The 27,143-nt window shown below is 38.5% G+C and overlaps 4 protein-coding genes and 1 non-coding gene across 5 annotated transcripts; 3 read left to right on the top strand and 2 right to left on the bottom strand.

The window, feature by feature from the left end:
* Positions 1 to 13,868: 13,868 nt before the first annotated feature.
* LOC133792526 (uncharacterized) lies at positions 13,869 to 15,062 on the bottom strand. Its single transcript, XM_062230436.1, has 2 exons — positions 14,781 to 15,062; positions 13,869 to 14,366 (listed from the first exon to the last, which is right to left on the bottom strand). The coding sequence occupies exons 1-2, from the start codon at positions 15,060 to 15,062 to the stop codon at positions 13,869 to 13,871; spliced, it is 780 nt and encodes a 259-aa protein (XP_062086420.1).
* Positions 14,518 to 14,624, top strand: LOC133792808 (small nucleolar RNA R71). The gene has a single exon (XR_009874281.1). It is a non-coding gene; the product is annotated as a small nucleolar RNA R71 (small nucleolar RNA).
* Positions 15,063 to 17,366: 2,304 nt separating the features above from the next.
* On the top strand, positions 17,367 to 17,885 carry LOC133789055 (auxin-induced protein 15A-like). The gene has a single exon (XM_062226767.1). The coding sequence runs from the start codon at positions 17,420 to 17,422 to the stop codon at positions 17,699 to 17,701; it is 282 nt and encodes a 93-aa protein (XP_062082751.1). The 5' UTR covers positions 17,367 to 17,419; the 3' UTR covers positions 17,702 to 17,885.
* Positions 17,886 to 18,397: 512 nt separating this feature from the next.
* LOC133789054 (auxin-responsive protein SAUR21-like) lies at positions 18,398 to 19,094 on the bottom strand. Its single transcript, XM_062226766.1, has one exon. It carries the CDS (start codon positions 18,758 to 18,760, stop codon positions 18,464 to 18,466), a length of 297 nt encoding a protein of 98 aa, XP_062082750.1. The 5' UTR covers positions 18,761 to 19,094; the 3' UTR covers positions 18,398 to 18,463.
* Positions 19,095 to 21,715: 2,621 nt separating this feature from the next.
* On the top strand, positions 21,716 to 22,278 carry LOC133789056 (auxin-induced protein 15A-like). The gene has a single exon (XM_062226768.1). The coding sequence runs from the start codon at positions 21,838 to 21,840 to the stop codon at positions 22,114 to 22,116; it is 279 nt and encodes a 92-aa protein (XP_062082752.1). The 5' UTR covers positions 21,716 to 21,837; the 3' UTR covers positions 22,117 to 22,278.
* Positions 22,279 to 27,143: the final 4,865 nt, after the last annotated feature.

Genomic DNA, 27,143 nt, shown 5'->3' with positions numbered 1-27,143 from the left:
GGAAATAAAGTCTTCCCAGGAACATATATGATTTTTGTCTAGGAGACATATGCAATATTACAAAACTGCCACTACCCTATCCCACGAGGTTGCTTGGTGCAAGACTTGACTAATGATCAAGCACCAAGGCATGCTCATTTACAAAATGGCCCCATGTGGGTGTGCCAAAGGGGCAGCACGCCACACTCTGCCCCCTAACGTGATCCCCACAAAAGCCTTCATGTACCTCCTTCATCAGCTCTTTAGCATTTTCTGGTGTAATGCATCTGAGCAGTGGCATGGAGTATCCTCTCCGGTATAGAACACCATCGACCAGTATGTACCTAGCAGCCTGTCTCTGAAGAGTCCTGGATTTGTTTCTATCTGCTGGTAGTAGACCACTCATGAGATACTCCAAGTACGGTGCCATCCATGTATCTTCTATCCTGACCTCCATACTGGTTTCATCCGCTCGTATGCTCGGCTCGGCTCGCGTAGTCGTTTAACTGGCACTATATCTAAAGTGTCAGCATCCTTCGCACTCGCGAGTTTGGCTAAGGCATCTACGTTTGAATTCTGATCTCGGGGTATTTGCTGGAGGGTATATTTCTAAAATTGCGCCAACAGATCTTTGGTTTTGTTCAGATAGGCCACCATTTTCAGGCCTCGTGCTTGATACTCCCCTAAGACCTGATTCATTACCAAATTTGAATCACTGTAAATATCCAGCACTTTTATACTCATGTCTTTGGCCAACCTTAACCCAGCGAGTAAGCCTTCATACTCGGCTTCGTTGTTTGAAGCGATGAAATCAAACCTAAGTGCGCAGTGAAATCGATGCTCTTCTGGCGCTATCAATATCACTCCTGCTCCTGCGTGAGATTTGTTGGATGATCCGTTCGTGAATAACTTCCACGAAGGAGCTTCAACTTGAGGCTCAGGCGCACTAGGTTTTTTGCTCTGTTCGCTGTCTGGGAGTTCGATAAATTTGGCAATGAGATCAGCCAAGACTTGTCCTTTTACTGCTGCTCGCGGTGAATACGTTATATCGAACTGCCTGAGTTGAACTGCCCATTTCAACAAACGTCCAACTGCCTCCGGTTTTTGTAGAACTTGCCAAAGGGGTTGATCAGTTAATACTATGATGGGATGGGCTTGGAAGTAAGGACGCAACTTTCTTGAGGCCAAAATTAAGCAATAGGCTAATCTTTCGATGGGAGGATATCTCAATTCGGCCCCGATTAACCTTTTGCTTACATAATACACCGCCTTTTGCACGCCTTCTTCTTCTTTTACTAGCACCGCACTAGCAGCATATTCGGTGATCGCTAGGTAAATGAACAAAGTTTCTCCATCTATAGGCTTTGATAAGACAGGAGGCTATGCCATGTGGGCTTTTAAGGCTTGGAAAGCCTGTTCACAGTCTCCAGTCCACTCGAACTTCTTGTTGCCTCTAAGTAGATTAAAAAAAGGTACGCATTTATCCGTCGACTTTGAAATAAATCTACTAAGTGCGACAATCCTTCCAGTTAAACTTTGTACATCTTTGATTTTCACCGGAGATTTCATGTCGATCAGGGCTTGATCTTTTCGGGGTTGGCTTCGATTCCTCTTGAATTGACAATGAACCCCAAAAATTTCCCTGATCCTACTCCGAAGGAACACTTGAGAGGATTTAGCTTTATCTGATACTTATTCAAAACATTGAAACACTCCTGTAAATCCTCCACATGTCCTTCTGCCTTTTTTGACTTCACCAGCATGTCTTCCACGTATACCTCCATGTTTATTGCAATCAACTCCTTAAACATGTGGTTAACTAGTCACTGATAAGTCACACCAGCGTTTTTCAGTCCGAAGGGCATTACTTTATAACAGTATAACCCTGTATCGGTCTGAAAGCTAGTGTGATCCTCATCAGGGGGATGCATACTAATCTGATTATATCCTGAGTATGCATCCATGAAAGAGAGGATATCGTGTCCTGCCGTTGCATCGACCAACTGGTCGATCTTTGGGAGTGGGAAACAATCCTTTGGGCAGGCTTTATTAAGGTCTGTGAAATCCACACAAGTTCGCCATTTTCCATTAGGCTTGGGAACCAGTACTGGATTAGAGACCCACGATGGATAAAACGCCACCCTAATGAACCCATTCTCCTTCAGTCTTTCAACTTCTTCTTTTAAGGCTTTTGATCTCTCTTTATCGAGCATCCTTCTTTTCTGCTACACGGGTGGAAAGCTTTTGTCGACATTCAGGACATGGCTGATGACTGCAGGATCTATCCCAGCCATGTCTTTATGTGACCAGGCAAAAACTTCCTGGTTCTTTCTCAAAAATTCCACCAGTGCGTGCTTCGTTGTTGCTTCTAAATTTTTACCGACCTTTACTACCTTGGTCGGAAACTCTTCATCAAGCTGGACCTCTTCAAGGTCCTCGACGGGTCCAACATCTTCTTCAAAATCCCCAAAGTGAGGATCTAAGTCTCTATCCTCACTTTGGGCAACACCCTATTTGGTGACTTCATCACCTAATTGGGCTTGTGTATCTATGTCCATCTGCAACCTTTCTAGGGGAGTGCTCCTCGGCGTTTCCTTCTTAGCCTTAGTAATTGAGGCATTATAGCACTCCCTTGCTTCCCTCTGATTTCCCAACACACGTCCTACCCATGCGTCTGTTGGGAATTTCATGGCCAGGTGCCATATTGAGGTGACGGCCCGAAGGTCAACCAGTATGGGCCTTCCGATTACAGCATTGTACGCCGAAGGACAATCGACTACTATGAAAGTAGCGAGTAACGTCCTGGTAGCAGGCATTGTACCTGCTGTTACCGGAAGTCTGATTGACCCTGTTGGGGCGAGTCCCTCACCAGAGAAGCCGTAAATTGTTTGGTTGCAGGGCTCCAAGTCCTTGACGGAAAACTTCATGCGTTCCAGTGAAGATTTATACAGGATGTTAACTGAACTTCCTGTATCGACCAGCATTCTCTTTACCATCATGTTGGCAATTTGAACATCCACGACCAGCGGATCAAAATGCGGGAATCAGACATGCTGGGCGTCGCTGTCATAGAAGGTTATTTCACCGTCCTCTAAACGAGCCTTCTTTGATGCCCGGTCCTCCACAGTCATCATCTCGATGTCCTGGTCGTGGCGTAGGGTCCGAGCATATCGTTCCCTTGCCTTTTCGCTGTTTCCAGCGGGGTGCTGGCCTCCACAGATGGTGAGTAATGTGCCAGCTATGGGATCGAGCTGCAAAGGTGGCGAGCGTTGGTGTGCAGGCGCCTGCTCGTTGCCACCTGGAGCTTCTCGTTGGGAAGTTCCTGAGGCCCGTACATATCTCCTCAAGTGTCCTTGTCTGATAAGGAACTCGATTTCATCTTTCAGCTGGTTGCACTCGTTCGTATCGTGTCCGTAGTCGTTATGAAAATGACAGAACTTGGTGGTATCCCTTTTTGAAATATCCTTTCGAATGGGAGCGGGTCTTTTGTAAGGCACACTGGAACTTGTGGCCTGATACACCTCCCCTCGAGATTCGACAAGGGCAGTGTAGTTAGTGAACCGCGGTTCATAACGGTTGCCCTTAGCGCGCTTATTCTAAGAGGTGGAAGGTTCATTATGGGGTCTCTTTCCCCTATTCTTGCCATTTTCGTTCCCATTGCCTTTATTGTTGCTGTTGGGTTTTGACCCATTGGCGGCTTTGGCGGGCTCTGCAGTCCCCTTATCTTTTTCTGGGGCCTTTCCCTCGCTGGCAATGGCATCTTCGAGCTTGATGTACCGATCAGCTCGATCTAAGAACTCTTGGGTGGTATTAACCCCATGCTTTCTGAGGCTACTCCACAAAGGCGTACGACGCCTAACTCCTGCTGTTAGGGCCATCATTTTACCCTCGTCTCACACTGTTTTGGCTCCAGCAGCTGCTCGCATAAAACGCTGGACATAATCTTTCAGTGGTTCTCCTTCCTGCTGACGTATTTCAACCAGTTGGTTTGCCTCAGTTGGGTGCACATGACCCACATAGAATTGTCCGTAAAATTCATTTATGAACATCTCGCAAGAAACAATACTTGCAGGAGGGAATTTGAAAAACCACTCTTGTGCGACATCAGAAAGTGTTGCAGGAAAGATCCTGCACCGAGCGTCTTCGGACACTTTCTGAATGTCCATCTGTATCTCAAATTTGTTGACATGAGACACCGGGTCACCATACCCGCCAAAGTTCGGAAGCGTGGGCATCTTAAACTTGCTGGGAGTTTCTGCCACAGCTATCGTTTGAACGAAAGGAGTGCCCCTTCTCCTATCGTATTCGATGTGAGACGTTCTTCCCCCGACCAACTGTTGTACTGCTTGGTTCAAGGAATCTATTTGGGCTTGCACGGAGTCAAGAATCGCCGGGGCCTCTGCTGCTGGGGGGATGTATTCTTCGTGCCGTTCGCGGCGGTCATTGAGTACATCCCTTAAGTCTTCGTCTCTTCGTCGTTGCTCGCTTGCTCCGAGCCGGTTAAAGACGTTGTTTTGTCTGGGCTGCCCCCCAGCGTTACGTCTCTCTTGTTGGTCTTCTCTAGGTGGTGGGCTTCTGCCTCCACCTCTCTCTTCATTTCTCCAACCGGCATTCCCTCTGCCTGAGTCGGCCTCGTTGTAACCATGGCCATCTCTGAACCTCGATTGGCTATGGTGGGACTGACTGTTCCCTCGGTTGCCTCCTCGGGCTGGAACTTCCCGAGCGATAGGGGGAGGCCTGCGTTGGTCGGTAGGTCCGCGTGCATTATCATGCCATGGGGGGTCCCTGACTGCAGAGCTAATCTCCGAGTTCCTTCTATTCCTAGAAGGACGCTGCCCCTTGCTCAGTGGGTTCGGCTCTTCACCCCTATGGCGTCTAGGGCTACGGGGCTGCTACCCGGCCCTATTCTGCCTTGGCTGTGGGGGATTGCCTAGACCAGCCTGGGATGGAGGTTGCGTCTCAGGATCCCTTGGTGGGACGTCATCCTGAGGCATTGGCGGTGGCTCGAGCCTTTGGGGGCTCATTGGCTGGATCGGAGGGCTAGGATTGGGACCCCTTTAGGGTGGCCCATTTGAGGGTTGATCAGGCTATGAGGCAGGTACAGCCTGATTCCTAGCCAACTTCAGGGTGGCTTCGAGGGCTTCCATGGCCTCCCTCTGACGACGGTCCATCTCCGCCTGTCTTTCACTTAGCTCTTGGCGATGACGCTCTATCTCTTGCTGCTGTCGTGCCATAATCTCCGCAGCATTTTCTTGACTGGCCCTCAGATTGGCCAATTCATCTTGTAATACCCCCAGGGTATCAGCGTCTCGGAGTCCAATTCCTCCTCATCAAATTCCAAGTGTGGCTCATTTTCAGCCATGTTTGGAGGAGGAGGAGGTTGAGATGGTGCAGCGCCAGCCGCCTGCCCAGTCTTCTTTGTTATTTTTTCCATGAATGCTTCAACAACCTCGTCTCAAGCTATCAATGAAAGCACCATAATGTTGACTCTCGGTTCGGTCAACTGACACGGAGTCAAACGCTTGATGTGAATAAAGATGTCGAAAAAGATTTAATGACAAAAACAGTAAAGAACACAGTAAATTATAGTGGTTCGGCCCTGAGAACTGGTAATGACCTACATCCACTCAAGCTATTATTGATATGAGTTCTCAAAGGAGTGATCAAAGAACTAGAGTTCTCTGAGTTTCACAGGCCTGAGAGAGATGAACAATACAATCGTAATGTAATAGCTCTAATTCTCTTGTAAGTGTAAAAATTAAATCAGCCAAAAGTCCCTTCCTTGAGCTATGTTTCTCTACTTATAGGCTCAAGGAGGATTACATGAATTTGTTACAGATATTTGTTCCTAATTAATCGGATAATCAGGAATCATAGGAGATAATCTCATAATTGATTATGATTTACCCAAGATCATCTTGAAATACGCGGAGTATACGACCATGCTGATTGTATAGAAACTTCAAATGTTACGTCAGAGGAATCTCACTGGTTGATGGTCAAACAGAACCTCTGCCAGGTGTCAGCCACGTGTTTAAAAATGTCAGCCACGTCACCCATGCCTATTTTTTGGATAACAGATATTTATCAGCATTCTCGTACTAATTAGAATTATTGCGACACACTGCACAAGTTCACCAAACAGATCAAATACAAACTTCCTCTTGAGAAAAACAACCAAATCAAACTGAAAAAGTTATAAATAAGTGTATATTTTGTACGCTTATCACACCCCCAAACTTGACTGGTTGCTTGTCCTTAAGCAAACAAAAGAAAAAAAAACAAAGAAACACTCCAAAACTAGAAAAAAACTATTAGATGACTTAACTTCACTGAAAAATTTAAACTTAGACTAGGGGCATAAATTTTCTCAAAAATTCCATTCTTCTTCAATCGTTCAACCAATGCTTCAGATCATGTGACTAAAATTTCAACATATCAATAATTTCTCCAAATACTGTCATTCATGCAAATACACATTTCATTTAACAAATACTATACAAAACATAATTTTACAAGTATCAACATTCATTCATACCACAAACCCATCAAAATTCACCATAAGCTTGCTCAATTAACTTGTCTCTACTAATATAAAATATGTATCAAGTAGATCAAAAGGACTTTGATAGGCTCATAACATTAGGCTTAGGTAAAGGTAGATAAATAGTCATTTAGGCTCAAAATTACCATAAGCATATAAAACCTCAAAACCAGCCAAATTTCTCTTCACCACACCAAAAATCACCATTTTTTACAATTAGAGAGAGAGATTACAACACTTTCATCATTTTTTTTCTTTTTGTATTATATTTTTTTTTCTAGACTTATCACTTTTTTTTTTCAAGTCACACTCCCCCTAAACTTAATATTTTCCATATATATATATATATGTTTTTTTTTCTTTCAAGGAGTGTGACAATCAAAATTTTTGTTTTATAATCTCAAAAACTTCTCTCTCTCTCTCTCTTCTTTTTGTACAAGCATACTACATTCAAATCATACCAATACTTCACCATTTTTCATTCTTCTTTCCCACAAATTATATGCTTATGATAACAAAGGAAAAGGAAAAATAATAAAGTTAGGAAAATTAGGCTCAAATAGTACAATCAAGAACAAAAACCAAAGTTTTAGGCTCAAAAAGGGTAACTAAGGATAAAAAATTTATCGGTTAGCTGGAAAGACGTTTACCAAAGAAAATTGCCTAAATCATCTCTACTTAATACTTCATTTAGAATTTCGTCTCTACAAATTAACTGAGCAAGTTCTAGCTTATTTCAATATCCACCATACATACCAATTCCCACAATACTTATAAACTTATATAATGTAAAGCATAAATTAAATAAAACACATATAATACAACAAATGACAATACTCAGATCAATTATCAATAGGTTAAGCACACAGTCTACATATCCAAAGCATCAATCTCACAACATCATAGAATTAGCATAATTCATCATTGAAGCCCCACTTGTCTTAGTCAATAATAGTTTCGTACAGTCATCCAACATTAAGAATAAAAATAAATAATCAAAAGAAAAACAAATAGTCCCCCAAACTTAAAATAAACAGTGTCCTCATTGTTGCATGAAATCCAAAGGAACTTAACGAAAAGAAGAAAAAGAAAATAAAATAAAAAATAAAAAAAACCTGACAACAGAACAGTTACTCGTCTTCTTCGGAATCTGGAGGCGGCTGATATGGTTGGCGCAATTCTGGAGGACATTGTGGAAAATCATTAAATCCTGTGCATCGTGCAAATGCCCCACAAAAATCTGCCATGTAGTTCGTCATGTGGAACTGACGATCTATAATATCCGCCTGACCATGCAACAACAGTTGTTGTTATCTCTTTAAATCTTCAATATCTTGTTGCATGGTGCTATATTGCCGAGAACTAGAGCCTTCAGTAGCTCTAGAAGCTGATGGTTTTCTACCCTTTCTCTTCGGCCGAGTAGACTCAGGTTGTTCAGCGGTAGGTGGCAATGGCAACAAACTCGGGTCTACAGGCTCGTATCCCAAACCAGTTGGCCTAGGAAGACCCCCATAATTTTCATCTTGATGCAACACTGACTGATGACTAATTACGGGAGATTGTTCACTGACTTCATTAATATTCATAGGCACCCCTTGATCCTTACATAAACTTGTAATCAGCGAAGCATGTCCATGACCACCAGATGTGGCCCCTCGCGCAATATAACTAATACTCTCTGCGATAAGCCTCCCAACGTTGATGGACTTTCCCGAACAAATACAATATAACAAGTATAGGCGTTCAATAGTTACCTCCATTTGTTGAGTGGAAGGCATAAGAGTACTAATGACAAACCTGTTCCAAAACCTCCCATACGGACTCAAACATGTGGCCTTGATTGATCGTGGAGTGACCATGTCACTCCCCATTTTGTATGTAGAGCCGGGTTTAGTCATTTCCTTTAAGAGAAAATCATAATCCTTGTCATCGACTCCTGCGCGATAATCATCTTCCCATGGATCATTGAGGCCATAGAATTTGTTTATAATTTGAGGAGAATAACACACCTTTTTACCCCGAACTAAGACTGTATGATCATCCCTCTCCACAAAAGCATTTGAATAAAATTCCCTTACCAAACTGATATTGGCCAAAAGTTTGGGCTCACACAATTGATGCCAATTTCTATTAATAATCATCTGTGGAAGAATGCAATCTAATTCACTTGGCCGAAAGTGAGACTCCACAATTACTGTTTTATTTTTAACAATCCATTCCACAAATTTGTTTTGAGCAGTGGGGTTAACAAACGTATGAGGAATAGTGACATTTTCTCGTTGGACAGTGGACATGGTCTTCGCTTTCTTAGGTGCCATGGAGTTGTTCAATCGAAAAAATACAAATAACAGTTGCTGAACACACTGACAACCCCAAATCAACTCAGAAACACCCAAAAATCTCCAAAATATTGCAAAACCGTTCACTGAGTACTTTTATCGAACACGTAGTGTGCAATCATGAAAAAGTGTCCAAAAATACTCAAATAACCCCACAATCTTTCCCAAATATATATAATAATCTCCCAAGATAACAAAAGCAAGAAACACAAACCAATCTCACAATAATTCCCAAAAATCCGTCCAATGCCCAAAAGAAAACCTAAGTTCTTCAAATTTCCTCAATATATCATCAAACACATCAAAACTCAACAATGTACGTTGAAAAGCTTGAATAGGATGAGGAAAATGGTCTTCAATCACAGCAATAGTCGAACCTTTGATGCTTGATGGAGATGATTGGATGCTTGGATGAATGATTTGCTTGAGAGGAAAAATGGGAGAAAAATGGGATGCTTGAATTAATGCTTCGGTTCTGGAAGAGTGGGTCGAATTGGGGTTATTTTTGGGGGAAAATAACAGATATTAGGCAATCATGTGTTCCTCACGTGCCATTTTTTTTTTCAAAAAATTTGAACAGGCAATATATCGCCACAAGCTATATAGCCCAGCGTTGTCTCTGTCCAGAATGGCGATATTTTGTCTCGACCACCAGCGATATAGCGCAGTTCCATTCACTTGTGCCGATATATCGCCATTTGTAGGCGATATATTTGCTGGGCACCTGCAAAAAATTGTTAGCAAAATTGCAAAATTCACCTCTGAATCTGTTGTTCATGCGATATATTGCCTGGTGTAGACGATATATCGCCTAACCGCAGTTTAAAAAATGTCTTTTTTTTTAACGTTTTGCACGGTTCTATTACATTAAAAGAAATAATAAAGAAAATCAAAAATAAAATTAGAATGTCAAGCAAAAACAAAAAATATAAACTAACTAAGAATTGTTCATAAATTTTAAAACTAAAAACAATTGAAAATTAAAAATAATGAGATGCCTCTCAAATGCGTTGTCGTTAACGTCATTTAGTCGGACGCTTCTTTTCTTGACTTTAAGAATCCACCAGTGTAATATTGACCTTCTTCTCAATTTCGCCTCCATAGTAATGCTTCATCCGCTGTCCATTAACTTTAAACGGCAAAGAATCACCTTGTTGAATCTCCAAAGCCCCGTATGGAAAGACTTTTGTAACAATGAATGGCCCCGACCATCGAGACTTTAATTTTCCCGGAAATAACTTGAGACGGGAATTAAATAACAGCACTTTATCGCCCACTTGAAAAGTCTGATTGACAATATTATTGTCATGCCATTTCTTTGTCTTCTCTTTGTAGATTCTTGCATTCTCGTAGGAATCATGACGCAATTCATCTAGCTCATTCAGTTGAGCTAGCCTTAATGCTTTCGAAGCGACCGGATTGAAATTCAACTTTTTTAACGCCCACTGCACCTTATGCTCCAGTTCAAATGGCAAGTGACAAGCTTTACCATATACAAGACGGTAGGGAGACATACCAATTGGCATTTTAAAAGCTGTCTGATAAGCCCATAACGCATCATCGAGCTTATTTGACCAATCCTTTCTATTAACTTGCACCGTCTTCTCTAAAATCAGCTTAATCTCACGATTTGACACTTCCGCTTGCCCATTTGACTGCGGATGATATCCCAATGCCATCTTGTGTTTAATTCCATACTTCTCCATTAAGGAATAAAAAATCTTATTGGGAAAATGAGTCCCTTCATCACTTATAATCGCTCGAGGTGTGCCAAAACGAGAGAAAATGTTCTTTTTCAGAAACTTGACTACCACCTTAACATCATTCGTTGAAGTAGCTACTGCTTCAACCCACTTACTTACATAATCCACCGCCAGCAAAATATACAAATTACCAAAAGTGTAGAGTCCAAGAACTTTACTTAGCTAATTGTTTAGTAGTATTATAGTATGTTTAGTATTATCTTTGTAACTGTGGATTTTTGGTTCAGACCGGGAATTATTTTGACACTCATAGTAGTACTTATAGATTTTCTAAGTTTAATCTATAGTTTAAGAATATTAAGTATAACCTAAGGTTTGATTAATGTGACTGATATTAAGGATTATATTTATTATACTATAAGGTTTAGATATCAACCAATAGGATTTTAAGCACATGTTATGAATGGTGATTAAGGATTAAGTATTTTTGAGGATTAAATCTAATAAGGAGTAAAGTTTGAATGTTATAGGGTCAGTCAGCAGCTTTGAATACGTTGAGGGCTTAGTCAAGGCTGTTTACTCCATTCAAACTTAGCTAAAAATGTGTAATTTCATGTTTAAATATTCAGCGTGTGCCGATATATCGCAGCTATAGGGGGCGATATATCGCAGCACGTAGATACGGAAAACACGAATCGATGCACGGTCGCCTCGGGAACAATGGTCCAGGCGATATATCGCCTATAGGGGGCGATATATCGCCTCCTCCAGCATAAATTCAAACACTTTTGAATTCTTTTCCTTTCAGCCATTCAAACTCCTCCATAAGTCCAGCATCTTTTGAACGAGTCTTCAGCCTCTGCTGAACGATTATTCAAATGATTTTCACCTAAAAAGCCATTATTTTTATTCAAGTAAAATCAAGATACTTTCATTCCCAAACTCTATAAATATGACCTAGTACCCAGCCATTATTCACCTTTTGCTCTAAGTTCAGAAGCTGCTAGTGTTAAGTGAGTGTGAGAGTGTAAACACCTGGTTTGGGAAAATCATAAGCTTAAACATCATAAGCTTATCAAACACTTTGGGAAGTGAGGTTCTATAGTATTTCGGTTGTGGTGTAGATTGATCTTACAAGTCTTTGAGGTAACCAAAACTCTAGTTCATTTCGGTATTATGTTATTTTCTTTCTCATAGTCTTCTACTCAATCTCTAACCTTAATCTTCATCTTGGTTAGGGAATCTAAGTTCTTGAGCACATAAGTTTGGTAAGTGTGACTTTCAATGGTTTAGTCTTCCCATTCCTTTTCATCTCTTTTCCTTCTTTAGACTCACTCTTGTTCATTATGGTTTTAGGAGTGTTCCAAAAGTCCTAACTCAGTCCATCATATCCCGGTAACTTTGGTAAGGAAAATAGGATAGAATCTATATGTGTATTGCTTATGTTATGTTATGTTATGAAATATGATATGTTATGAATATGCTATAAATGTGTATGTTTGTAGGCTTGGGCTTATGCCCTATTTGACTAACAAGACCCCAAAAAGATTATGGGCATATGCCTACTTAGCTAGTAGGACCCCACTAATCTCATGGGCATAAGCTTGTTTAGTCTATGGGACCCCAAGTAATAATGGCCATTATAATAAGTGTATGTATTAAGTGTTATGATATGTCTTTACGTTTATTGTGAAATTTATGTGTATGACTATGTGTTAGATTTTCCTTGCTGGGCATTAGGCTCATTCCTTTATGTTTTATGTGCAGGAAAATAAGTTTTAGAGGCGGTAAGATTCGTGATGCTTAGAGGATGTGTATCGATGGTGAATGGAGTCAAGGGGCCGAGCATTATTCGATTCGAGGATGTAGTCTTGTTTTACTTTTTTTATGGTTTTACATGTATTTTCCGCATTTTCTATGTAACTCTTTTCACTTAAGTTATTTTTGTTTTAAAGACAATGGGTACCCATATCCTACTTATTTTTATGAAAGTAACCTTTGTTTCTACAAGTTTATAATAAATTATGGTATTTTCGCAAATGTATGTTTTAGTAAGAATTTGTATGTATAGTTCGATAATGGTCCAAGAGTCTAGATTAGTGGGTCATTACAAAAAGATGGTGGGTAGGGTCCCATAAAGTCAATACCCCAAACATCAAATAATTCAACCTCCAATATATTAGTGAGAGGCATTTCATGACGTCTTGAGATATTACCTACCCTTTGACAACGATCACAACATTTCACATAGTCATAGTTGTCTTTATACAGAGTAGGCCAATAAAATCCACATTCAAGGACCTTTGTAGCAGTCCTTGCTCCCCCAAAATGTCCACCAGTAGGTGATGCATGGAAATGAAACAAGATGTCCTTCATTTCTCTTTCAGACACACATCTTCTGATAATCAAATCCAGACATTGTTTGAATAAGAAAGGATCATCCCAGTAGTAATGCTTCACATCATGATAAAAAAATTTCAATCCCTACCCTACAAATTCTGGTGGCGCTACGTTGGCTGCCAAATAATTCACATAATCAACAAACCATGGCACCAACTAATCTTCCACTGCAAATAATTGTTCATCTAGGAAACTCTCATTAATCTCCCCTGCAGCAATTTCAGATTCATCCCCCAACTCAAGTCTTCTGAATACAGACAAAGGCATCAGATTTATACTCGCCCCCAAATCACACAAAGCATGCTTACATTCAAACTTCCCGATTGTACATGGTATAGTAAAGCTCCCCAGATCTCTCAACGTTTGGGGAAACTTCCTCTGCAATATTGCACTGCACTCTTCAGTGGGCGCCACCATTCCATAATCTTCCATCTTCCTTTTCTTGGATAGAATCTCTTTCATAAATTTCACATAGTTGGGCATCTGCTCTAATGCCTCAACAAAAGGAATATTGATATGCAGCTTTTTGAATACCTCTAAAAACTTAGAAAACTGTTTATCCAGTGTAGTTTTTCTAAGCCTCTGAGGATATGGAACTCGAACTGGCTAGTCATCAACAAAGGGAGGACACTTGTTTGAACCCTGGTGGTCTTCAGTAACCACTTTCTCTTTTGTATCTGATTTCTCTCTCAACTCTTCATTCTGAACCACTGACTTTTGTACACTGGGCTGCTCCACTTTCTTACCATTCCTCAATGAAATTGCTTGACAGTTCTCTTTACGATTTACCACAGTATTGCTAGGCAAATTCCCTTGCGGTCTGTTATTAAGCATGTTGGCCAACTGACCCACTTGTGTCTCAAGGTTTCGAATAGAGGATCCGGTCTTAGTCATGAATTGAGTCTAAGTATTAGTGAGAGTCAACAAGGCTGCTTGCAAGTCATTAGGATTTTCTGGTTGATCTTGCGGTCTAGGCTGGTGTGACGATGAGGCTTGATTCATAGGCTGTTGTGACATGTTTTGCTGGTATGGCCCTTGAAACTGTGACTGTTGGCCCTGATTGTTTCTCCATGAGAAATTTGGGTGATTTCTCCACCCAGGATTGTAAGTGTTGGAGAACGAATTTTGATATGGCCTCTGAAAATTACCAACTGCCTGTACCTGAGCCTGATCAACTGGTATATTACCATAAATGTTGGCCGCTGTACAATGTTCATACAAATGAGGCCCTCCACATATTTCACACCCTGATTGCATCTGTATAGCCTGGGCTTGAGCTGAGATCTTGTTTTGTTGCAACTGTTTTGTCAATGAAGCAAGCTGAGCAGTTAAAGCAGCGATAGCATCTAATTCATGTACCCCAGCTACTTTTCTCTGTGAGGTGTCTCTTTCGACAGGCCACTGATAATTGTTCATAGCCATCTCCTCTAACAATTCATATGCCTCATTAGCCCCTTTACTCATGAAAGCACCACCTGCTGCTGCATCTATTATAGTGCGAGTAGTACCGCAAAGCCCATTATAAAAATTGTGGACTAACATCCACTTCTCTATACCGTGATGAGGGCATTTCCTGAGCAGGTCTTTGAATCTTTCCCAAGCATCATACAATGACTCTCCCTCATTCTGATAGAAGTTATTGATTTCTCCCCTCAACTTAGCAGCTTTTGCAGGAGGAAAGAACTTGGAGAGAAACTTCTGAGCTAGTTCCTCCCATGTATTGATTGATTTGGCCTGTAGAGAAATAAGCCAACTTTTTGCCCTGTCCCTTAGTGAAAAAGGGAACAATCTCAACCTTATTGCATCATCGCTCACCCCATTAAACTTGAACATTGCACATAGCTCAAGGAAGTTCACTATGTGCAAGTTAGGATCCTCATTGGGGAGACCACCAAACTGGACAGAAGTCTCGACCATTTGTATCATCGCCGACTTAATCTCAAAGTTATTGGTAGTAACAGTCGGCGGTCTAATGCATGAGTGCACTCCTGTGACAGCAGGGAGCACATAATATCTTAATGCTCGCACATTTTGGTCCTGAGCGATGTGATTTTGACCATCATTGTTGTTAACCCCGTCTCTTTGGTTGGCAGCCATTGATGTTTCTAACCTCTTATTCCTTCTGTTTTTTCTGCAGGATCTTTCAATTTCAGGATTAACAGGCAAAAGATTTGTAGATCCTTCACGTCGCATACAAAAGATTCACCTATTATAACAAAGTGCGACAACTTAGATTAGTTCAACTAAATAAAAACAACCAAATTAGAATAAAAATTAACTATTTTGATATTAATCGAATATCAATTCCCCGGCAACGGCACCAAAAAATTGTTGCAATTTTTTTACTGCGCAAGTATACACAATCGAATAAACAAGTAATAGTAATGGAAATACAGTATCGTTCCGTCAGGGAATTGATCTAATAATTACCAATAGCATACTTTTATTTCTATTTGACTAATGAAAATTTAATGACAATTAAAAACGAACAATAAACTAGAAAAGCATAATTTAATTAACGAAATTTAATATAAGAGAAATATTAGAGCATTCTAATTTCATCAACCTTCAATTCTTTTCAAACAATAATACTACTAATATGTTTCTTTGATCTATGATTATAGCAAGTTTACTATTGACAATTCTATTCTTTCTCAAGATATAAAATATTCAGTTTACCTGCGAATTCTCTACATGTATGTGACAAATTCTACACATAAACTGCATTAAAAACAAAAACCTAATTGCTACACAAACCAATTTGATACTTTCGTTCTAAATTGAAATCTATGTCTATTGCCTAAAGCTATTCCTATTCTCACTTTTCAGATATTGAATTAAAACCAATAATCATGCAAAAGATGGCCAATCAATTACAATCATTAAACATAAGAACAATAGATAAACATAAATTCAAAGAATCATAAAAATTGCATTAAAGATGAATAGAATATCCAGTGACTACATTAAAATACTCTAAATAAGAATTTAGTTCATAATATTAAACCTCATCACACAATCTAAAATTCAAAAGCATAAAGAAAATAATAAAAGTGAATTCTTCTCTGTTTCTTTTCTCCTGCCGTCAGAACTCCCCCCACCTTCTGTTTCTTTTTATTCTTTTTTCAAAAACCAAAACCTACGAATTTCCATAAAAATTTCCAAAAATACCCTTGTGCCGATATATCGCCTGCCGTATGTACTCGATAAAAACGCAATATCTAATGTCGTTTCTGCTTCAGCCAAAAATTGAAACTGCTCATGCGGCGATATATCGCCCAAGACAGGCGATATATCGCCTGGACCAAATTTCCAAATATTCACCAATTTTGACTACTCAAACAGATATTTATCAGCATTCTCGTACTAATCAGAATTATTGCGACACACTGCACAAGTTCACCAAACAGATCAAATACAAACTTCCTCTTGAGAAAAACAACCAAATCAAACTGAAAAAGTTATAAATAAGCGTATATTTTGTACGCTTATCACCATTCTAGTCAAGCATGAAGCAACATCAACAAATATGTGTTCTATGTCATATCCAAAATCTTAAATTTATCACTTGGGACTTGCCTTGTTTGTGTGTTACAACATTTACTTGTGTATATAGTCGTACAAAGATCAAGAAGCCTTAGATTGTTTTTTTTTTTAATCTGGGCAACTTTGGGTTTAGGGGGATAGGCAATACTAGGACTAAGATTGTTACAGCATGTATGGATGCAGCATGGTAAGAGATAATTATTTGAAACATCACTTGATCTTGTCCTTAAGTTCCATCTTAAAACTAATTTGGTGCTACTCAAACTAATTTTATGTTCCTAAGAAAAAGGAGATCCCACTTGTGTGTCGATATACAAGCCTAAGATTGTTGATATAAGTGACTCGTTCTCCACTAGAAAACAGGGTTGAGACTTTTGGTAAAAAAAAAAGTTGAAACTTTACACCCCATATTAGCCTAATCAATAACCAGTTTTTTTTTTATAACATTCAATGATAAGCAGGGAGGGAATACAATTATAATAAATAACAGTATGTCCCATAATACAGAAATAACCAATGAAAGAGCATAATTTTTTTTTAAATGAAGGATTGTTTAAATTTTGATTTGAAAATGGCATTTCATGGCTATGAGACATGCCTACTAATTTTGTGTTCTGAGTTGATGTTGTAGGGCTCTTATGAAGAAGTGCAAGAAAGTTCCACCGATGTGAATTCAAACTATCCAGCCAGGACCTTACTTTTGAATAATTAATGATAAGAAGAAAAACAATACCATGTGATTGATCAAGGACTATTCTTCTTACCAAAGACCCCATACCATTAATTGCCTTTCTAGTCTTTAGTCCTCAGCACCATTCATGTGTGTTGGCTATATATACTCATAACATTAGGAACTGTAGTACCACAAGTCCTCACATTCTCAACTCTCAAAGTTTTCCTTTGCAATAATGGGTTTTCGTTTTTCCAGTGTAGTTCATGCTAAGCAACTCATTAAGAGGTCTTTTTCTAATAGTAAAAATGTCCCAAAAGGCTATTTTGCAGTGTATGTTGGAGAAAAAAGAATGAAGAGATTTGTGATCCCTGTGGCATACTTGAACCAGCCTTCATTTCAAGAGTTGTTGAGTCAAGCTGAAGAGGAATTTGGATTTGATCATCCAATGGGAGCTCTTACAATTCCCTGCAGAGAAGATGAATTCGCCGATCTTATTTCTCGGTTGAATGCCTACTGATTATTGATGAGTACACACACTGATAGAAGATATTCACAGACAAAATTTATTGTAGCTACAAATTTTTTCTTGGCAAACAATGCCAACATCATATTACCATGTATATATTTTTTCCTTAGGGACTGAAAAATAAAATCCCTAAGAATGATATAAATGAATTCTTTACTTCAAATATTTTATTGAAGATTCTGTCCATGTAGATTCTGAAGTAGTCTCCTTGTCTATTTGCAAAGATATGTTCATAGACACACTTGACTTAGTCTTCATGATTATATATAATTTTTTGATCATTTCTATTCATGACTCGTTCATTCTAACAGACATACTATAATTCCATAACTGAATCTATTTTCTTTTTCTTTTTTTCTTAAAATTTGAATATTTTTATCAAGTAATTATCAGAGAAATGAAAGCTAAGTTGATTAGTATCAAAGAAGGTAGAAGCATCCATTAAAATCAGTGCCTTATTTAGGCAGCAATTATTGATCTCAGTTATAAATTTATTAATATTAATTGTTGTAGTTGATTCTAAATTATTCTCAAATGAAGGCCAGTGCGCTTTGAAGTTGGCAAGGACGGAGACATTGATTAGAAAAATGAAATTCAACAGAAAAGGGAACAAATGTTAATCAAATGAGTAATTTCTAATCACTAGTCTGTTAACTAGTTAAAAAAATTATCTTTTTTCAAAGAAAAAAGGTAAAAGTATATGATCTACAAAATTGAGAATCTGTGAATCTATGTCAGTGCTACAAATTACAGTCAATTCAACTGTGAGGTGATATCAATGAAGATGTCTTCTCTGCATGGAATTGTGAGTCCACCCATCGGATGCTCATATCCGAATTCTTCTTCTGCCATGCTCAGCAAGTCTTGAAAAGCAGGCTCATTTAGGTACGAAAGAGGTACTACATAGCGCTTCTTCTGATCTTCTCCAACATAGACAGCAAAGTATCCTTTCGGAATGGTTGAAGACTTCAAAGTTGGTTCCCTATTGCCTGAAAGTGATCTTCGGAGAGTCTTCTTGCCCTGAACAAAACCAGGCAATCCAATTGCCATGTTGATCTTCCTTTGTGTTTTTCTTTAGAAGAAGTGTTAGAGTTCACAAGAATATTTTGTAGTAGAGAATGTGAGGACTTGGTGGTGATTCAGTTTGTGTGGTTATGTACCTCTATATATAGATGAATCAATTTTTGGAATGCATACATATCTAAAGCTTCAAAATAAGTGGTGCTGAAGACATTTGTGAAGGTTTGACAAATTTGCAAGAGACATAAGCATTTGAAGTTCACATGGCTTTGTCTTCCAAGTCGTATGTGAAAGTTTAGCTGTAGATGAGACATTTATACATGTGATCCGTCTAACCATTACCAAGAGAAGAAACAACCATAGAGCCCACTTGTGCTATACAAAGAAAAACCATTGTGAAACATATATGATGAACTAGCTCATCATCCTTCTTTTTTCACCTTTATTTGTTAATTTTAAAAAATACAGATCTCAACTTTGAGTAAGTATAGATTAGCGGAAAGAAAATACCAAGTGATTGCTCAAGGTCTATGCTTCTTACTATAGCCCATCCAACTACTTGGCTCTTTAGTCTTCACTACTCATTTGGATAAAGGAATATATACATATATATATATGTATATATATATTATCTATATACCAAATCATTTCCTAGCAAGGACATTGATTTTACAGAAACGCAATTGGGTTCCTTAGAATTTCTCTTAAGTCTCTTTCTTTCCTATGCAAAGAAGACAAACTTATCCATCTTATTTCTCAGTTGAATGTCAAATTATGAGTATAGACAAATTGGATGGCAACAATGCCAGTACAATGTAAATATTTGTCCTAAAAGGAAAATGTTTCCAAGAATGATACAAATGAATATTGTTGCATTTCTTTTATTTGAATGGATTATTTGGTTGAAGTATTTTTTCTTAGAAGACTTTGGTATAGAATTCTCTCCATTTTCTTGTTCTATAATAAGATCAGCGGCTCAATGTTGCGTAAAAAGGACTTGATGTCCTCTTTCCTCTCCCCAATTCTGTATCCAGTTATATAAAATATACATATAATAGTATATATATATATTATAACTAGTCGGTGTAGCTAAAATTCTAATTATAATGATCATAGTATAATAATCTCGTCATGATATAATCACAAATATATAAAATTTAAGTCATGCAAAGCTCTCACTTTTTATGTTTTTAATTATTTTTTTTCTAAAGCATGAAATTAATGTGTTTGATAAATTATAAATTAAAAATACTATGAAATACAAAAATAATATTATAGTGTATAATAAAATCTATATCAGACATTTATAAAAAAAATCTCTATATTAATGTGGTTTGTTAATATAAAATTACTAAAATAAAAAATATTTAAAAATATATAACAAATATAAAATTATAAAATATTTTTACAAAAAAATAAAAATATTTAAGATTGAAATATTGTTTATGTTATTATCATATTACTTTATTTTAAATATTTTAATTTTAATTAATATATAATAAATAATTAAATATATTTAGATAAAAAAAACTCATTCATTATAAAGTTTTTTCAAAAAGCAATTTTAAGAAGAAAAAAAACTAAAATATGGGTTGTGCCAAGTTTAGCTTTTAGCTGTAGCTTTTACATAAATTTTTCAATAAATTATTTTTTGACTGTTTACAAAATTGTACCAAACTGGCCCTTAGTTGTTATGGTTGTACCAAACACCTTAAGTCAGTTGTGGTTGTTGTTTTTAGGGACTAGCAAAATTTAAGTAAAAAAGATAGGATCGTGATCAAAATCATTGTTGATGTTCCAGACTTGCGCGAAAACAAAATGAGACAAATTGTGTTAAAATGAGACTTGAAGGCGAATATCAAACTTCATATTTTTCCTCAAATTTTCCATTATACAAGTTAACTTCGTTTGTTACTGTTTGTTACTATTTCATAGAGTTAACAGTCATATCCAAGCTTTGGTGGTTAGATTCAAGTTATACAAGTTAGCTTAGTTTGTTACTGTTTGTTACTCCTTGTAACTGTTCTGTTTCTAGCTTGTATAAATAACAGGATTGTATTGAGACAATCCAGATCAACGAAGCATTTTTCCTCATTTCTTTCTCTCATTTTCTCCAGCTTCATTGTTCTTTTCCTCTGAGTCAAAAGGGAAAAAACTCAGCTTATTCTTCTTATTCGACTTGATCAAAAGTAGTACTTTTATTTTACAGTCAAAAACCTCACTGCCCCTCAAAAGAACACTCTCCTAATCACCCTTACAAGTGCTAAGTACATACATATAGTTCGAACTAGTATAACAGAATTCTGAGAACTTGCAAGTGCTAAATATTTACAATTCTGAGAACTGAGTCTTCTTCCATAGTTAGTAGTTCTTGAAACAAAAACAATACGTAAGGCTTCTTTTGATATTCACCACCATAGATTGCAAAGTAGCCTTATCCCTTATGGAATGTTTGTAGTCTTCAAAGTTGCTCCTTTAACATTGGAAAGTGACTCCTGGCAGGCTTCTTGAGAACTTGATGATTGAGCTTTGTGGTAATGTGCCTGTATATATAGATGAATGGTTCTCAAGCAATTAATTTGGTTGGGATTAGAAAAGAAACATAAGTATTTCAATCTTCACATGGCTTTGTCCTCTGACTCATACATGGACACTTGGTGGTTTTGACTGTGACATGCATAGACATCAAACCAGGGGAACAACCTACAAGAAAACCCCACTTGAAACATATGATATGCAGCAAAGAGAAACCATTTTGGAACATATCTGATCTAACAATGTTTTTCTCTTGTGGCTTTCAAATAAGTCGACTTTCAACTTTGAATCAATAATAATGAGCTGGAAGACACAACCATGTGATTGCTCAAAGATTATGCCACTCACTAGACCCCATCTCCTTAATCAGCACCATTCATTTCCACACAACAGAGTTATCTTTTCTACATTTCTCATCAAGGGTATTGATTATATATACTCATAAGATTGAGTTCTTTAGCACCTCAACTCCTCACATTCTCAAGTACTAGAGCTTTCTTTTGCGGAACTTTGAGATCTCTCTCTTTGCTTACATTTTCATCTTTCTTCTTCGTTTAGAGACTTCAACAATCATGGGTTTTCGTTTTCCTGGCATAGTTCATGCTAAGCAACTTATTCAGAGGCCTTTTTCTAGTGCAAAAGATGTCCCAAAAGGCTATTTCGCAGTTTATGTTGGGAAGAACAAAATGACAAGATTTGTGATCCCTGTCTCATACTTGAACCATCCTTCATTCCAAGAATTGTTGGGTCAAGCTGAAGAAGAATTCGGATTTGATCATCCAATGGGTGCTCTAACAATTCCCTGCAGTGAAGATGCTTTCAACAATCTTATTTCTAGCTTCAATTTCTGATGCTGAGTGTAGATAGATGCTAACTACTGACAAAAGTGATTGTTACAATTTTGTATGGCAAACAATGCCAATACCATCACCATGTAAATATTTTTCCTTAGGGATTGAAATGAAAATGTCCCTGAGAATGATACAAATGAAACCACTAAATATTTTCTTCAATGAATTGTGTTATTTATGTTTTAGTTTCTTTATATTAAGATCTAGAATCCTTGTCCTTCTTCTTGTTCTATATTGGTTTGCAAAATAGTACTGCGAAATTGTTAATTTGGCACTTCAAAATAGTCATTAATTTTAGTTTTGAGTTGTCAGACCAAACAGATCAAAGAGCACCTCAAGACTGTTATGACACATTTTTCAAAAACTGAGTTTTGGCACATAACAGAATATAACGAAGTGTAACAGCAGCCTCTTCTTGCCTTCAATAAAAGAAGCGTTAATAGATTTATAGTGACACAACAGCACAGTTAGAAGTTATTATTTCACCAGCTGATTTGGATTAAGCAGAGAACAAATTTTGGTTCTACTCTTTGACAAAGCTGTCTCTTTATTATTGGTAGAAGAAGCTGCTAGCTCCTAAGAGAAATAAACCCTTAATACATATTTTCTTTTTTGAGGCTTATTAACTCAAGAGATGTATGATTTGGGATTTTGATTGAGAATTAAAATTTGCGAACTAATTTAGTTATTTATAAGACTATTTATACTACTTGTCTGAATAAAGGCCATTGAGTTTTGAAGTTGGCACAGACAGAAACATTGATTAGAAGAAGATGGCAGCAAGAAAAATGGAATTACATACATATATAGCTGAATTCGACTGAAAGCAGAACAAGTATTAATCAAATGTGTAATTTCTGTTTACTAGTCAAAACATTTCCCTGAGATCAAGTATTGGACAAGAAGAAACATATATAGCTGTGGTTTGCCAACTTTCCCACTTTCAAATCCAGATTTGTTATTGTTGACCGCGTTTTTGGCCAACGACGTGTGAACGTCAAAAACGATAAAACCTTCAAGAGAAAATAAACGACACAGACGATTTTTTAATGGTTCAGCCCCAATATGATGGTAATAGCCTAATCCATTTAGAGTTGTGATTATAGATCTACACTCAAGATCAGATGAACCTGAGTCAACTGAGTTTCTTCAGTGTTAATTACAAGAATACAAGAATTCTCTCAAATACAAGTACTCTCTCTCTCTAGAAAATAAGAATTCAATCGAAAGTTCAAAAATCCAAAAGTCCCCTTTATGATGCCATAAGCCTTGTATTTATAGGCTCGGGATCTTACAGATGATATTCCCCCATAGTCGGGATATCTTGCTTTTCTTATTATATTAAAATTACAATAATATTCAAAATATAACAATACACTAAATTTGTGGGATAAATTGAGAGATTCCCGCGTATGCCAAGACCGATTCTTGTTGAAGCCGTTTCTGGGAATCTTGACATAGTCCTGCTCTGTCTAGTCGATCCATATCACATTCAGTCTGGTCGGCCAAACCTTCACTGGGCAGACACGCACTTAACTGGGCAGACATGCACTTGACTGGGCAGACAGGTCATGACTGGTCGGACATGGTCATGACCGGTCGGACATGGTCATGACTGGGCAGACAAGGTCATGCCTGGGCAGACAAGGTCATGCCTAGGCAAACAATCATATGACTAGTCGGACAAGGTCATGCCTGGTCGGTCATGACACTTGACTGGCCAGTCAAAACTCTTCATTGGTCTACCGGGTCACTCCTAAGCCAGATCACTTTTATCACAACTCTGAGGAGCCAATATATTTATTGACTATTAATGTGTCGTTTACGGAACATGCACTGCCACTTGTCACCTCTATTGCCACGTCATCGATCTCCAATTTTTGGGGATAACATTTGCCCCCCAAGTTTATTATACGATTTTCTCATATGATAAATTTTTCTTCTAGCAAAATTTTCTTGAGGTCATTCAAAAGCTCCTATCTGGTCGATAACTTTCACATAAACCCATGACTAAACTTGCCTTTTGATTTCTTCAAATTCTATTTTTTGATCTTGTTGCAGTATGTGTTTTGGATGAGAAATGGTGTTTGTGCCCCATGTCCTTGAGACTTATTGTCCTTTTGGACCTTATAGTTAATTGGTCATTTTCATCTAACCGCTTGGACATTTGGGTATGCCCCTAAGCTGCTCGGACACTTCATGCAAACCACTCAGTTCGGACCATCACCCAGCCGCTCGGACGCATCTAACTGGTCGTACACCATGCAGCTGCTCGGACGCATCTAGCCGGTCGGACACCATGCAGCTGCTCCTCGGATGCCCCAGCCAGCCGCTCGGACATGCACCCTCGGACACCCACGCAACTCCTCGGACGTACGCACCATCTCTCAACCAGCATCGCACGAACTGCTGCTCCTTGGACATACGCACCCTCACTTGGACACGCTGCCAGCATCCTTCAGGCTGTTCGGACATGCTGCCCATCCGATCGGACACAGCACCATCATGCTCGGACACCAAGGGCAGCTGCTCGGATGCCGCGCCTTAGGCACCAAAATCCTGGGCCTAGTTCCTCGGACACCACTCACACTAGGCACCAAATTCTTGCCTTTTATTTTTTCCTTCATACATGTTTTTTCTAAGGGATAAAAAATATTTTTACTCCCCAATAAAATAATTTCTGAGTAGTAACAAATATTTTTCCTTTACATGTATCGATTTATGTTTGTTTGATTCACTCCAGGGACTCGTCGATGTTATTTATGCCCAACAATAGAGTTTCCTACTCGACCAGTGATACATGCTTAGCCGACCAGGGAAGTTGTATCTGCTCTCCCGAGCAGGAAAACTTTGCACCTGATCAGCTAAACTTGTACCTGGCTAGTAGTTTACTCTTTTTTGTTGTGAAGACAATTGTTGCTTAGCAGCTTTGATATTTTTCTTGTATAACCGAGCTGTTGAAATTTATACTTTACTTTTCTTTGTTAACTTAAAACATTCTAAGTCTTTTTAGACTTGAAAAGTTATAAGTTTTTTGTGAATAGTAAAGTCACTCTGATGTATGCCTTATATTTTCGCATGAGTACTTAGTTTTCTAACTTATAAATTCCAGACATTTCATAAGTCCATACTAAGTATACTTTCTCACACTCTTATTGCTCTACCATTTTATGAGCATAATGTTTATTGTCACACGAATATCTGCTCCTAACTTGAAATTTAAAAAAATTCCAAGTTACTTAAGCTTTGTCAAACAAGTTAGCTTAATGGCCTTTTTGGACTTCGAAAATTTACAAGTCAGCCTAAAAATAGATATATTAACTCGTGCTCTTATTGCCTGTGTTATATTATATACCAGTATACCCCATGTGCCCCCCAGGTGATCGAGGGTTGAAAGATCCTTAGTCACTTGCTACTTGACCGAATCTGTTCGAGCAGTTAATTGCTCGTGAAACACATAGAATATATTGAAAATATTCGAGCAGTTGAACACTGCTTGAACGTATCGACCAGTTGAACACTGTCCGATTTTACCGACCAGTTGAACACTGCTCGGATAACTAACACACATGCATATTTGTAGAAAGAATCGACCATGCTGCGCGTAGTCTCTTTTATTACTCGTAAATTAAAATGGACAAAACATGTCTAATAACGAGTCTTAAACAACCAAAATTGTTCAAAAATAAAATGAGTGGTTAGCAAATAACCAGCATATAAACCAAACTTAAATAACAAGTCAAACAACTTGAAATCAAGCTACCACTCTGAAAGCGGTATTTAAAAATAATATATCCTCTGATGCTCGCCACTCCAGTGGTTTCTGATCCTAGCACTCCCGCTCAGCATACTTCTCCTTTGATTCGTTGCTTTCCTCAGCCAAGTGTGGACCTCCACATATAGTGTCTAAGGTAAAGTCCACAGGTCCGGGCTGCAAGGGTGGAGATCTTTGTTGCTTGAAACCAGGATTGCTACTACCTCCTTCTCCTTGGGGTGCCTCTGCCCGATACTTCCTCAACTTGCCCGACCGAAGAAGAAATTCTATCTCATCCTTGAGGTGATTGCATTCATTCGTGTCGTGACCATAATCTCCATGGAAACGACAAAACTTATTCATGTCTCTCTTCCTCATCTCTTTCCTGATGGGGGGAGGCTTCTTGTAGGGAACCTCTTCATGACTAGCAAGATATATTTCTGCTCGACTGGTCGAGAGAGTGGTGTAGTTAGTGAATTGAGGCTCATACTTGGTTGGCTTTTCATTTGAATTCAACTTTGCTTTCTTTTCCTCATGGTGGTCAGACCCGTTATTTCCACGTTTCCTTCCACTAGAGCCACTTGATCCGCCCGGATTGTTTATGCCATTCTCCTCTTTCTCTATTGCATCATCCAATTTCATATACTTGTCCGCCCGGTCAAGAAATTGCTGAAGTGTTGAAATTGGATTTCTATGTATAATGTCCCACAAAGGGCTCCGATAAGTTATCCCAGCAGATATGGCAACCATCTTCCCCTCGTCTCTTACAGCAGTTGCTCTATTGGCTCCTCTCATGAATCTCTGTATATAGTTCTTTAGAGACTCATCTTTTCCTTGTTTGATATCTGCCAAGTGGTTGGCATAAACTGGTGGAGTCCAGGCAGTGTTTAATTGTCTACAAAACTCCTTCCTGAATGCTTCCCAAGAGGTAATGGAGTTTGGCTTAAACTTCCAATACCATTCCTGGGCAGTATCCGACAATGTAGTCGGGAAAACTCTACACCGATAATCGTCACTTACTCCGAGCAATTCCATCTGGTCCTCGAACTTCCCAATATGTCTGATGGGATCTGCCTTTTCTGTATATACTGGCAGAACCGGTGCTTTATATTTTGCCGGAGGCTGGGCTGCTCTAATCCGGGCACAAAATGGGATGCCACTCCGGTGGTCTATCGCGTCTATCTCGGAAGGTCATTTTGACAAACCTTGCACTACAGCTGTTAGCATGTCAAGTTGGGCTTGGATGGCTGGTGCAACTAATGAGGTTCCAAGG

Source organism: Humulus lupulus, chromosome 7, assembly GCF_963169125.1.
Source record: "Humulus lupulus chromosome 7, drHumLupu1.1, whole genome shotgun sequence".
NCBI classification, from domain to species: Eukaryota; Viridiplantae; Streptophyta; class Magnoliopsida; order Rosales; family Cannabaceae; genus Humulus; species Humulus lupulus.
Note: the sequence above shows the minus strand (reverse complement) of the source record. Positions and strands in the feature narration are given on the sequence as shown.